The sequence below is a fragment of the Conger conger genome, chromosome 14 (genome assembly GCF_963514075.1).
Source record: "Conger conger chromosome 14, fConCon1.1, whole genome shotgun sequence".
NCBI lineage: Eukaryota > Metazoa > Chordata > Actinopteri > Anguilliformes > Congridae > Conger > Conger conger.
Genome location: NC_083773.1, coordinates 12,316,850 through 12,330,458, shown reverse-complemented (window position 1 = coordinate 12,330,458; position 13,609 = coordinate 12,316,850). Strand labels below are relative to the sequence as shown.

The following is a 13,609-nucleotide window of genomic DNA, read 5'->3' as shown; positions in this document are numbered from 1 at the left end:
AAGCAAAGCCTGAGGAAAAAAGAGACACAGAGTGACACCTGACACCCGCTAATAGAAACCAGAGAAACACAAGGTTGTCCAAAACCGTGCCCTGTGCAGTTTCCAACTGCCACCTGAAATCTGAATCTTTTAGCTTTGTGGAAGGGGAGAATGTGTGCTGAAAAAATAAACTACAAGGCAACTCAGCCTTTTTATAAGTGAATAAGATTTGCCTGAGAGAGCATGCTGACAGAATAATAAGAGACTTATCAGTGAAAAATATACATTTCCATAGGAACACCAGCAAACTGGGCTCTTAATATATCGTCAGCGAATGCAACAATTTGTACAATGCAGCCCGGTAGATTCCGTTCTTTTAGAGAATAAGGCATATATCCAAAACCACTCACCACACAAGAATTTCAGAATATGAAATGAAGAGGTACCCGGTGCACAAAGCACTAAAACTTTATGGTCCTTCATATCAGAAAGAATCTCGGTGAACTATGACTGTCAAGTGAGCTGTCACAGAGAACTGAATGTTAGAAATAGACGTTCAGGAGCTGTACACTTTGGACACTTGTGTATGTCATATCATGTTTATGCATGCAAACTGTAGATACAGCCATGTATACACAGTATATGCAACCAAATGCTAAAGTACTGGGATGGTGACATATTTGTTGCTGTTTTTGCTTTGTATTCCAGCGGATTGGATTTGAAATGCAACAATGAATATGATGTTAAAGTGCAGACTGTCAGCTTTAATTTCAGGGTATTTACATACATATTGAGTGATCATTGTAGGAATTACAGCCCTTTCTATACTGTACACCCCCCCCCCCCCCCCCCCTTTCCCATTTTAGGGGAGCAAATGTAATTTGACAACTGGCTGCTCAGCTGTTTCTTGGCCAGCTGTGTGTTTTTGCATCATTAGTTCACGCAAAAGAAAGCTAACAAAAGGCCTATAGTTGATTCTAGGTGTGGAATTTGCATTTTGAGTTTGTTGCTGTTGTCTGTCAACATGATGACTAAATAAGTGTCTGAGGCTGAAAAAGTGAATAAATTAATCTGAGACATAGCGAAACAGTGGCAGCGTCAAAACCAACTGTTTAATACATAGTGGATGACCAAAGAATACTTTCAATCAGGGTTGCAGATAGGTAGTGGATGACCAAAGAATACTTTCAATCAGGGTTGCGGATAGGTAGTGGATGACCAAAGAATACTTTCAATCAGGGTTGCAGATAGGTAGTGGATGACCAAAGAATACTTTCAATCAGGGTTGCGGATAGGTAGTGGATGACCAAAGAATACTTTCAATCAGGGTTGCGGATAGGTAGTGGATGACCAAAGAATACTTTCAATCAGGGTTGCAGATAAGGGGGGGACAACAGGGACACTTGGTCCCGGGCAGAGGGCAGTATATTTATAGCTGCAGCCCTGCTTCCAGGATGCCTTCAGGATGAAGGCATAGATGTGTCAAAGGCTACCTTAAAGAGAAGACTGCACCAGCATCACCTCTACACCTCTGAGGGGTGCAAGATGCAAACCACTGGTAAACCTCAAGAACAAAATTCACAGCTTAGAGTTAGCTAAAAAAGTCATAAAAAATTAAGAGTTCTGGACCAAAGTCTGGGCGACTGCTCATGAAGCAAAGATAATCTGTGAAACACGGCGGTGGTGTTACAGTATGGCTTGGGCCATTATGGCATGGTTCACTTCTTCTTGATAATGCAGCAGCAGGATGAGTTCTGAAGTGTACATAAAGAACAACTGCTCAGATCCAACCAAATGCCTCAAAGTTCATTGGATGAAACTTCACCTGGTAGCAGGACATTGATCATAACCATACTGGTAAAGCAACCAAGGAGGTTTTCTGGGCCAAAAAGTGGAATGTTTATGTTTGTGACTGGCCAAGTCATTCACCCATCCTGTGACTGTAATTCCAATACCCACCATCCAATAAAGGTGACATTCTGCACTTTAATTTTGCACTCATATTCATGTTTCCTATTTAAAATCCAACTATATGGATTTGATATTCAGCTATATATTTTATCTTTGGTAAAATATATCCTGAACCCAAAATAAATCAAGATTAGATTGCAGTTCGGGTTTCTCAGTACCTAATTTGATATCTTGGAAGCATATTCAAGCGTATTCAAATTATTGACTTATAGATAGGAGGGAAAGTCAGTAATGGTTAGGCCACACAAAGCTTTTCATAGCCATTTTCCCCTGGTTGTGTGCTGTTCCAAGTCCAGCTAGAGTGAAAAGAAGTTGACTGGATGATTCCATTTTTCAACTTTTCAAGGTAAGCTCAAGAGCACTAACCCTTAACTACTGCTAGAGAACATCCTTTGCATCTTTATTAACTTGGTCAAAGTAATCTACTTATAGACAAGTTCATGACATTTTTACAACTATTTTAGTTTCTTTTTTACATATCATATTCTTTTGAGCTATTTGTTTGAATTTGTTCTACTGAAGGATCTACACACGCAAGTGTAGTCCCATGCAAGATGACATGTTACTTTGTATTAGCCATCAGGGTAAGAACTGCAGAACTGATAGACATAGTATTTGTGTGATTTATACATGATCTTTCTTTCAGAACACCCAGCCATACTCATCTTTTTAGTTCTGGAACAAAATGCAAAGAAGAGGGCAAAAAATGAGACAGAGTGGAAATCTCACATCAGAAAGGTTGGTTTCTTTCATGATTTAACATCTGCACACCAATAGCACAGTTTGAGAAACTCATTTGGACACATTGCCCACGACCGCTTTTTTAACCCTGTGACTCAGTAAAAACAATAATTGCAATACAAGTGTTTTCATCTTGCTTGTATTTCAATGCAAGCGCAAAACAAAATGTGCTGAGCTTTGAAGTCGTAGGCAGTTCCACAACATCACCCCTAAGCAAGTTTCGCTTAGTAAACATTGCAAAGCATCTGCATTTCTCCTGCATACAAGTTTTCATGGAAAAAACATAGATTTGTATAGCTAGTGCTGACAAGCACTGACTCATCATGACAGGCCTTGGTTTTTCTATACACAATGGTGGACTGGGATCAGGGGAGGGTTTGCTGGGTTACTTGGGCTCAGTGATTGGAGCCTCTGTCTACTCATTGAGTACAACCCTATGGAATAGGAGCACAGGTTCCAATGATATACAAGCTCAAAATAAACAAAGAGAATTGGAGGGGGGTGCCCTGTATACTGTTATGGATCACCACAATGCCTGGATCAAGTATCTCTACTACTTAGGCTTTTTGTTGAAGGTATTCATTAAGTTTGGGAGATGATTGACACTCTGACAAGGCATAGTTTAGCTGGTGGTTCTGTGGTGCTCCAGTGTTGTTAATTGATAATCTCTGGCATGCTCCGTATTGTATGTGTGTGTACTGTATATGGCCTTGTCACTGTATCTGTATATTTATGTCATGTGGATGTTATGTGGCACTGTGTGGTCATCTGACTGTCCTGAATTGGGGCGGGGGGGGGGGGTTAAGGATGTTGTCTTTGCACAACACACACCGTTTAACTCCACAGGACATTCCTCCTCTCCACATATGGGCAATGCAGCTCATGGTTTGTATAATGGGTTAAACTGGAATCAACTAGGGCCCCATTAAATACCTATTTTGAAATTATTTGAAAAGATACCAGAACATAAGCAACATTATCACTAGAGTCAACATCAAGAGTGCTTTAATGCAGCATTAATCATTTCAGTTTAGATACTTGCATCTCCTGTATAGGTTTGCTATTTACTTGAATGGCTTGTCCTTTAAAGGTGTACAGAAATTTTCTTATTTCTCAAGTTCATCAGGTAACGTACGCAACCACTTATATTTCTAACCCCTGTCTATTGTCTGCTTGGACCTCATGATCCATGCTAATTAGGGCCTCTGAGAACAAAATTACTAACCATCAGTGTCTGCTGAATCACCAACACCTACCAGTTCAAAAGCAGTTCTGCTGTCTGCTGTCAATCAATTTTGCTCTGAAAAATACAGTGAATTTCGATCAATCACTCAAGCGGTATAAATAGGAATTAAAGTAAAATTCAGAAGCAGGTTCCTGACTCCCTTGTCTTTTCTCTCTCTCTTTTCTTTATGTCTTTCAGAGAGGGACCTCCCTTGCCTGTATCACCAGACAAGGCAGGCATTTTGTATGAGGAGCTGGAGACCCCTTATACTCGTCACAGCATAGATCCTCATTACCTGCACCACTGCCTAAATAAACCAATCAATCACACACTGCAGAATAATAACAAAAACTTGAGGGGAAGAAAGGAGGTTTTTTTGTATTTTTCATCCGTGCTTATCTCACTTTAACCCTTTAAGGTGTAAGATCTCAGATATCTCTAGAATGTTCTTAACTGAACAATCACTGCTGGTAATGGAATGCAATGGAGTTCTAGACAGCCCAGTGGTATGGTATAGCCATACCTCTGAGCACTTATGTGCTAACTTAACTTAACTTAACTTAAATGCTAACCCTAACCCTAACCACAATTACATTCTCACAGGTACACTTTGCTGCAGTTTTGAAACAAAATGTCCACTAGGAGACTTAAAGAATTTGATAAAGAAGACTTTAAGGAATGTGATGTTATGAGCGTTTTTTTTAATTCTCCAGAACTACCCATTTTTACATATCAGATAGTAGCATCATGTGGTGGCTGTGCGAATTTAACACCAGAATGTAAGATTAATGAAAAAAATACTAAAAATAGAAATTAAGATTGCCTTTCCCAAAACACATCAGACCCTCCTCTTTGATTGGTTGCGATTTAATATTGTTTGTTGTATTTATGGCAAGCAGACTGATATGTTATTGGACAAATTTGTTTTTTTCAACCTAGAAGCTAACATGCTAACCACTGGATGTTTTATTATCATTATTCAACAAAAATTATCAAACAGAATATTCAACTGTCAAAACATTTGATTTCAAAACTGCAGCAAAGTGTACCTGTGAGGACGTAATTGTACTTCTGCAGATAAGTGCTCAGAGGTACGCACTGTATATCCCATGGGACTGGGTAGGCCAATTGCAATAGGAAGAATTGCTAATACCTTGATAATTAAAAACACCGGTGATCGTTTTGATAAATGTTTGTATTTTTGGATTGTTCTATGCAATGTCCACAGAAATATAGGCAAGTGATACAATGTGCTTAAACAATGTTGATCCCATACAACTATGAGTAATCACAGGTACTTTAAGTAGAGCATGTTATGATAAGTGAATAAATAACAGACTTCACTGTTACAAATATTTTGTAAGCAAGACAGGATTTATGGAACAAAAACCATTTTCAAGACTCATGATTTTGTGGCATTTCAAGAAAATCAGAAGGCGCCACATAACAGATAAATATTGCCTTAAATGTTAATACACAGTACTGTCACATATTTTCAGAGCAGAAGTGATTTGCTCACAGAGGAACCATACTATAAGTTGAGCATTGTCTGAATGAAAAATATGCCAATCAAACAAATTCATAAGAAGCACAAGCTAGAACTGAATGTACAAAAATATTTTGAGATTATTTCCCATGAACAACACTTCCTGTTTGTTATCGCTCTCTCTCTCTCTCTCTCTCTCTCTCTCTCTCTCTCTCTCTCGTTAAAGGCGCATTAAATAGATTTTGATGCATTTTTCTGTGTTGAGTTTTCTTTCCGATGTGTGTACAGATGTGTATGCATTTACTTATCTAGTAAACTCAATGCAAAGAAATACAAAGTGAACCATACATTACACATAAGATTCTTATAATAACTGATAAAATGACCGTGTAGTCAAAGTGTTGAACTTGCACTCATTCTGGGGGGGGCTATTATTTCTACTGGAACAGGTACATGATTGATATGGTGAAAAGTGTTTGGCACAGAAGCATCTGCAGTTATTTCAGCATGCCTGCTGTTCCCATTGACATTTCCAGATACAGTCTGAACTAGTTCTGAATTGCATTACCTTGCTGCAGTTTCACCCAATGGAAATTCCATTTATTTATTTTTTTAATCAGTTTTCAGTGGATACAACATCCGACTGATCACTAGCAGTGATGAGTTATAAAGATATTTTCTGATTTACTGAAGCACTTTAAGGTTTTATTAATCATATTTAAATATACACTCAGTGATCACTTTATTAGGTTGCAAATACATAATCAGGCAATCATGTGGCATTCAACTAAATGCAGAAAAGCATGTAGACGTGGTCAAGAGGTTCAGTTGTTTTTCACCTTGTGGACTGCGGGCAAAAATGTGATGTTAATGAGAGAGGTCAGAGGAGTAGGGCCAGACTAGGCAAAGCTGACAGGTTACAGTAACACAAATAAACATGCATTACAACAGTGGTATGCTGAAGACCACACAATCCGTCAAACCGCTAAGTGGATAGGCTACAGCAGTGAAAGACTTAATACGTTTTTTTTTTTAAAGTCAATTCCTAATAAAGTGCTCACTGAGTGTATAACTTCAAAAAGAATGCTAAGGAACACTTGCAATTAATGGAACTATAATAAAACGTTCAGTACGTATACTATTGGCACTTGTTTCCATCCCACTGTTCTGTAATTAGACATTAGCCCAGTTGGCTAGAGCCCAGTTGCCATTTTGTTTCTGTGTGTTTTAATAATTGTATTGTGATTTTGTCTAAAATCGTCAATCGTGGTTTTGTGTATTTCATTTTAAGTCTGTACAAGTATATGCATATTCTTTAAGTTATTAATTTGAGTAGAATAAAATTCTGGGTTTCTCAAGTGTATTGAATGGTACCAGAAAATGAAGTAGTGCTGTCACCTGTGATATAAATGCACTTCTATACTTCCAAAATTGACTGTTATGTAAAGTATATTTAGAACATAGTAGTGATTAATTTAAATTGTACTAATTGTACTAAAAGTGTATTTCCTACATACCTACGAATTACCCTTTCAATCAGCATACTTAATATTCTTTAAGTTTGTAAGAAGCCTCCCAATTTAGTACACTTAAATACAAGTACATGGGTAGTAATTGCTGTAAAGTATTCTTCATTTTTTTTTTAATTAAGTATACTTAAAGTATAAAATTCTTTCACTTGGGCACTTCAGGAAGTACCTGGGGAAATAGTGGCAGTGGCAGGAGTTTAATTCGGTCCTTGGTAGTGACACATTGCTCCTTATGTGCTCCTGCCCAAGAGTACACAGGCAGGTGATTATCCATCATGGCTCTGGAAGGGTATCTGAGAGACCACTGGGCCCCCACCATCTCCCACTCTGCTCCTCCTACACCTGGCCACCACCAGGAGATATACTATGTGTGTATGAGGAAGCCACAGGGTTGGTTTTAATCAGTTCCACTGCGAGCCAAGCACTGCAGTCTGAAACAAAGGACCACTGTCCTCTTTGCTCCTTCCAGCAGTCTTTATTTATCGCCGAGACTCACTAAGCAGAAAAAATCCTGCAGTCTGTTTGTCTCAAATAGCTTATTGTAAAGATTGATATTTTGGTGTGTGTAATTGAATTCCTTCGCAACGAGACATCTGGTGGTATATTGCGTTGTTTTCAAACAAAACCCACATTATTCATGGTAAATTGTGGTTGCCTCGGCTGCAAGAAACGGAAACCAAAAAGAAAGGATATTGTTCCTGATGCATTGCTGCGCACTTCCAACATAAAAATGAATCCAGCCGGATTCTGGAAAGTCCCCGAATCTCAGGGGAAAAAGCAAGGAATAATTAATCTTATCATTGTGGGAAAAAATATCCAAACACCCTGTCAGATAGGCTTGTCAATGCAGACAGGTGACTGGCAGCAGGTTGAATGTACCAGCCTATCCGGAGTATGGAGTGCTAAAGACAAAACCATAATCATGAAATCTAAATCATCACCATGGTAACAAAGCACCTGACATAGCACCAGGTTTATTCCAAAACTTCACTCTGAGCGCATAGTTTTAGAGAGAAGTAGAAGGTGGCGAGAAAAGGTGTATGCAAGATTTTGCTTTTTGAAAGGTGGGATTAAAAGGTTCCTGTGGGTGTAATCCTTACGCACTAAAATACCTTTGTGTCTAAGTGTTTGTGTGTGTTTGTTTTTCTCTGTGTTACAGATTCATCCTAGGACCTAACAAAGAGCTCTCTTACAGTCCAAACACAAGCCCCTCCATTACACGGACAGAGTCATTGCAGAAGTGGATTACTTGTTCCTCAGGCTTTCCAAAAAAAAGGGATATCATTTGACAAAAATGGCATCACTTTGCATGGTGCCAATGATTTTAAAAACCAGACTAAACCTTCTTCGCTGGTGACTTTACACTAACTACAGTATGCCACATTTAAAATGTTATTGTGCTTTTTCCTTAAGAAACTGCTATTTAGAGGACGTACAACATCATGAGAAGACCCCGTCCCCGCCGTCCCTCATGCCTTCCCTCAACCCAAGCCGAACAGCAGGGCTCTTCTACACAGGATCATTGCTCCTGTGGGTCCTATATATGAAGACTGACTTCAACCATCGGAAACATTTTAAGTTACCTGTCATGTCCGCATCCTCTATGACATCAGCACGCTGGCCCCACGTGAAGCCCCAGAGGCTTAAGACTATCCAGAACCTCCCGCAGCCCTGCTGCCCCCTGCCTTTGGTCACAGGTACAGCAGGGACCCAGGACAGAACTGAGTGAAGGGTCACTGGACCACCAGGCCAGCTGCTGTTTCCATCAACATATTTGATGAAGATGTCACTTCAGTATATCTGCAGTTATTTGTTGGCATGCTCTGTGTATTTCATGGGAGCTCTCTTTGTATTTAAGTCCTCTGTATATATATATAAAAATGTTTTTGAAATCTCCATAACACTCAGTGAAGTAGTTGACATGCAGATCCAGCTACCGAGTTCCCCCCTGACATCAAAATGGCTGTCTCGTTCATGGGACACGTGGATCTTAGTCAGAGGTTGTGAGTGTAACGCTTCCCATATGTACAGGACCATCAGCAGTATTTGCTTGTATCAAGAAACTCTAAACCAGCCTCTGGAAAAAAAATAATAATAAAAAATTGTCGGTCTTGTTTGCTATCAAGTGATGTGTTGGAACAGCAGGGACCCCTGTAGTGTGTGTGAAGATAAAAACACTGTACAGTTTAGTTTCACAAGAGAAGCAAATACAACAGCATTCATGTTCTCTCTATGGTTGTTAAGTGCAGTAGGCTGCATAGTAAAAGGCCCTCCTCTTTAAGAGTATGATTCAGTTCTATTACTGTTTTAGTGTCATGGACAGCCAATGTTGATTCAGTCATACTTGTTCGTTTGTAGATTTCACTCGAATAAATTCAGGCGCAGAAGAAGACAGTGAGAAAAAAAAGTGGCATTGATTTAAAAAAATAAAAGAATTCAATATTAACAGACTCTCCCCGATAGACATACAGCCTTATCAGAATTAAAAGCATTTTGTACACAACTGGGCCTGCCTTTTTATTTTCAATCGAATGATGTCACATTTTCTTCAGCTAAAGCATAGCTGTGTACAAGATCACCTAAACATGACTGAAAAATGCTTTGAAAGGTTACTCATTTTGCATAAACAATGGATTGCTTTTCATTTACTTTCCAGTGCCCACATTGTGCTGACACTAAAAGCATGTGCAAAACGAGAGCAGAAAGTTTCCATTATGTACTTCTTTTTTTTTATATAAATAATGCAGAATGTCTCTGATGTTTAATTAATTGATTATTTGTCACTTATTTATTTATTATCTGTGCCTCACCTAGGCAGCACTACATTCATTTCTTTTTAATGTGTTGAAGGGGAAACAGAGCTCAATTTCTGCCACCACAAATGATCTGGCCGCTCACCGGACCACACTGTCAGCGCTAAAACAACATTAGCCGGGGGCAGAGCTAAAGCCTGCCATGCTGATGAGAAGACATGTCGGTAATATTCCGGAAAAATAGCCAGACACACAGTACAGCATTCAGAGGAAATATGTCTCCAGGACACATTTTTGCACATCATTATTTATTCATTTATTTATTTGAATTTAAACCATTCCTAGTGTGCCATACACACATTATCATTTTGGCGTTATTGATTTGTGTAGAGGTTTTCCATATGCCAAGAAGCCTCATTTGGATTAGAAGGTCCTCCTCCTCTGTTATTTTTCCTGATGGGATAACTGTCTCATTTCTCCACACAAACATTCAGATTTATCCATCAGTGCTGCTTTAAATCCAGCAAGCTTTTTTTAAAATACAGGATTTTTCACTATATAGTTGGACAAATGACAGCAGTATCAATCACTTTGTATTTTTCTCCACCAAATTACACAAACTATAAATGAGCATAACATTTTTCTGCCTCAGTGAGGTATGCTTTGTTTCATATGAGATTTAAGACACTGGAGATTGAATAGCATATGATAACTCTGGTGCACACAAAACATATTGTGTTTGTTTGCAAGAGAACAGCCTCATTTAAAACACAAGTCCAGCTGTTACAGACTGACAATGTACCACATTTTCATTTATCTAAAAAAATTAAGGACAGTGCCAAAATGGATGGGAAAATCTTTTCAATTAAGCCATTTTCTGCTTTTTGCCATTTTTAAATCATGTTATTAAGTGGTATGCCTGGCACAAAGTGCTTTTGGATAGCAATGTGAAAAGCACAGTGCAGAGTAATTGAAAGCGATGTGCTCTTTTTTTCACTCTCTCTATATGCAGCCCAGGAATCCCGCTGTGTTGGAGGTCCTGCTCTATTTTAGGAAATGACTCTGCGTAAATGACAGCCCTTCCTCTTCTGATTGATTGTCACCTAGCAAAAAAAAATATTCCTGACAGCCATCTGGGAAACAACTGTCCACATCCAACTTGAAATCTCTAGATGAAAAAATACATTGCCAATGTTGTACTGCATATATGCAGTATCTGGAAAATGTAATGCTTGTCTTACAAATCTGCTGTGGTGGTCTGTGTACAACCAGGAAGAGGCGAGGGTTTTGAATGTTATGTGTATATGAACAGTTTGCATGTACTTCTCATATTGCCAGTGACCATTAATTCTCCAGTCAGCAAATGGCAAGTCATTAAGGTGGTTTGCATAGTCCGTTTGGTCTCAGAGTTAAATGCGTATACCTTCCTGATTGCTCTCTATAACAGCTAAAATGTATTAAACAGTTTAATAATGCCAAACATGTTTCTGATTGGACCTCTAATGTCTCTGACATAACCACAATTGCTTGTAATTAGCTAAAGCTCAATTGGAGGGCTAATGACTCAGAAAATGTTGATCAGCAGTGACATGTTCGCTCAGGTCTCATCTCTGAAGCATCGGAGGTGTTCACAGTGTGAAAGCACAGGAAGGCTCTTTCGTCCCGTTAATTGCTTGAGGCCAGTTTAAAGTCCAGCGAAAGAGTGTCGCTTGACTGACATTGCAGAACATTCACAAAAGTTCTACTGTCACACAATTTAGACTGTGGACTTTGTCTTTTGCAAAAAGTAATAATGCGCATCCAGTGGCGTAACTAAGATCCATTATGGTTCAAATTATACTCCGAGGCCCCCTCCCCTTCAATAGCATTACCCACACGCACACTTGCAGTGCGAATGTACCAGTTATTCACAACCACAGACCGTAGATAAAGCACAGGGATAAGTGCTAGCCAGTCCTCCAAACAGTTAGCAGTACAGTTACTAACAGATAGGAGACAACATCAAAATATGACATTACTGACTAATAACAGCTTCACGATAAAAAGCAAAAAAGCTGCTCACTCATGTCAAAGGACGTCCAGCGCAACTTGCGCTCAGCTAAATCATCCACCGTGTCACCCCAGCCACTGACACCGCACATCACTGAGCTCCAGAGGTCCATATCTCCGGTTCTGTCATCTTCAACTGAAAGTATTCATAACCCACTTAGTCTCTCTTGTCCCATTCTGCTCCTTAAGCACTTTTTAGTTTTGAAAACGAACGTTTGGCTGTGGCGGCAGTTGTATCGTGAAATTGAGAATCAAGATAGTGCAAACATCGCCAAAGGCAGTTGCTAGTTAAAGCATATGTAGATGTAGATCAAGTCCAGTTCAAAGCAGGCCAATCATGTGATAGATCATCAAAAACAAATTGTTTCCCACAAACCTTTTCAAAGCACAATTGCAAATAGATAAATATACAGATAATAGAACCAATTTTTTATTTATTTTTTGTCACCTCTTACAATGTGTCAGTCACTTGCTCTACTGCCAAACTGAAAAAATTGGAAAAACACATTATTGGTTTGTAACCATAGGGTATGCAAATCAAAGGTATTTTTAGCATGAGCAAATGTCATCTCCCGCTTCATCAATACAACTCAGCAGTCTTCTTGTCACCAACACACAAACTCCAGCACGGGCCCCTCCCACCCCAGGTCCCTGTGCGATTGCCTGAGAAACCGCCAGTCCCGCCCTTAGCTACGCCCCCGTGCACATCGCCGGTCGCAGCAACACTATGTCGCTGGGCTATATACTGGACTTACAATTGATACAAGAGCCAGTTCAGAAAGAAATTATCCTTATTCTCGATTTCAGATCTCAAAACCAGTCAATCTGATGCTAAATCCTGAGACTGTGATGCAATATAATTCTCCACGGATGAATGTACAATAAACATCATATGACAGGCTTTGTGCCATTAGAGTCTGTAATCCTGCAGTGACTGAATCCTGTGAGACGCAAACCTCTGGGTTTCTCTCTGCTGTAAAAGACAGAGCATTTTTTGTTCCAGTTTGAAAGAAAACAATGAAATGTCACTATTGTTCTTTGAATTCGGTCCCACTTGGGAGTCAATGACCTGCAGATAAATTTAAACCACAGGGAGAAAGAACAAGCACAGCATAAATTCCCCTTTCAATTGAGGCACACGTAAATCCTATATTATTATTATTATTATTATTATTATTATTATTATTATTATTATTATTATTATGTAGGTATATATGAGTCTATATTATTCATTGTCAAGAGCCATGATATATGGCTCACATCACACAATACAAAAAAAGGAACCAAAACTGTACAATTTTGTCTGAATACATTTTTGAAATCACTGAACTGATTTAACTGAGATCATTATATCCAACAGAAGTCATACTATGTTGTTTCAGACAAAAACAGAAACATATGAAACCTGGAATGGTCCTATTTTTCAGACTGGAATTACATGCAGATGCTTGTGTGTAACACTGTCTATTTATCAATGCTTGTTTTTTTTGTTTTTTTCGTTTTTTTTTGTTCCACATACTTTACACTGAATGTAGTCTAAGGAAGTGTGACTTGAAGTATTCAGTACACTGAATATTTCACATGCATTTAAACAGTGGACCACGATCAGTACTTCTGTCAGGAAGTGGTTCACAGAAGCGTGATTTGTTTCCACCTGGGTGAAGCTGAGGAAGCTGTCTCAGATAAAGTGAGTACTGCAGGATCTACTGGATACCTGCTGACTGAACTGTATCCAGCCTTCCACAGCCCTGGTGTAAAATCCAGCTATGACCAGCTTGAGATACCAGCTACTAGCAGTTTTAAAACATAGCTTGAGCTGGTCAAACCATGTTGAGTATAGAACAGGTCTAACTGGTCAACCAGCTACCAGCTGTTT

General features: G+C 39.1%; 1 protein-coding gene across 9 annotated transcripts in view; it reads left to right on the top strand.

Annotated features, from left to right (window-relative positions):
* The window catches only part of LOC133110216 (chemokine-like protein TAFA-1), a 131,393-nt gene extending 121,959 nt beyond the window's left edge, over positions 1 to 9,434 (top strand). Inside the window, exons 5-7 of one of the 9 annotated variants that reach the window (XR_009704829.1) lie at positions 2,247 to 2,296; positions 2,597 to 2,688; positions 8,091 to 9,434. Coding sequence is in view for 2 of the 9 variants with exons in the window: in XM_061220156.1 (XP_061076140.1) it covers positions 8,345 to 8,377 (33 nt within the window). In the remaining 7 variants the exon portion in view is untranslated. Of the gene's footprint in view, positions 1 to 2,210; positions 2,297 to 2,596; positions 2,689 to 4,114; positions 4,300 to 8,090 lie in introns of those variants that run through there. The other 8 variants (XR_009704830.1, XR_009704825.1, XR_009704824.1 and 5 more) reach the window with 8 other exon arrangements.
* The last annotated feature ends 4,175 nt before the right edge of the window (positions 9,435 to 13,609 follow it).